Raw genomic sequence first — 622 nt, 5'->3', positions numbered from 1 at the left:
TTATAACTCCGTAACTGATTAGAGAGATATCCATTTTGTCATGCATTTTCCATACACTCTATGAATTAACATAGTTCTTTTCTTCCTGCTTTTAGAAATTCACGGCTTTTTAAAGTTTTTAAAGTTTGTATATACCACTTACGTAATATCTACAAATATACAGTGGAATGAAAAGGTAAGAAATCACATACAACAATAAAAAAAACGCATCAAATATCACATAACTATTGGGAAATTATGTCAGTCTTGCTCTTCTTTCGTAAATGGCAATTATACTTCTTTACAAGACTCACCTGTATACTATGTTCCCAGGTGATGCGAAAGTATCAGACGCCAGTGCTCTCGATGCCTGTTTACGCCATATTCGTGCTGTCCTCTCCCGGCTGGTTAGATCTTATGGAAAATTAGAACCGCTGTAGTTGTGATCATTGGTACATTTTTTGTCTTGATAAAATATGACTATGGTAGAAAAATACTGGTCTGTAACAAGATATAATGGGCACATAAGGTACTTATATGAATCAGGAGAGGAGGAAGATGGAGGGAAAGAAGGAGGATTATAAAACCAACAAGAACCTTATTCAAGACTTTATCTAGAACATTCCGCACGCACGAGCACAAA

At 35.5% G+C, this 622-nt stretch overlaps 1 protein-coding gene across 1 annotated transcript in view; it reads left to right on the top strand.

The window, feature by feature from the left end:
* The window catches only part of LOC119582330, an 18,030-nt gene extending 17,622 nt beyond the window's left edge, over nucleotides 1-408 (top strand). The window contains exon 6 of the mRNA XM_037930544.1: nucleotides 313-408. Within this exon, the coding sequence (XP_037786472.1) occupies nucleotides 313-408 (96 nt within the window). The remainder of the gene's footprint in view (nucleotides 1-312) is intronic.
* The last annotated feature ends 214 nt before the right edge of the window (nucleotides 409-622 follow it).

Source organism: Penaeus monodon, chromosome 15 (genome assembly GCF_015228065.2).
Source record: "Penaeus monodon isolate SGIC_2016 chromosome 15, NSTDA_Pmon_1, whole genome shotgun sequence".
NCBI classification, from domain to species: Eukaryota; Metazoa; Arthropoda; class Malacostraca; order Decapoda; family Penaeidae; genus Penaeus; species Penaeus monodon.
Note: the sequence above shows the minus strand (reverse complement) of the source record. Positions and strands in the feature narration are given on the sequence as shown.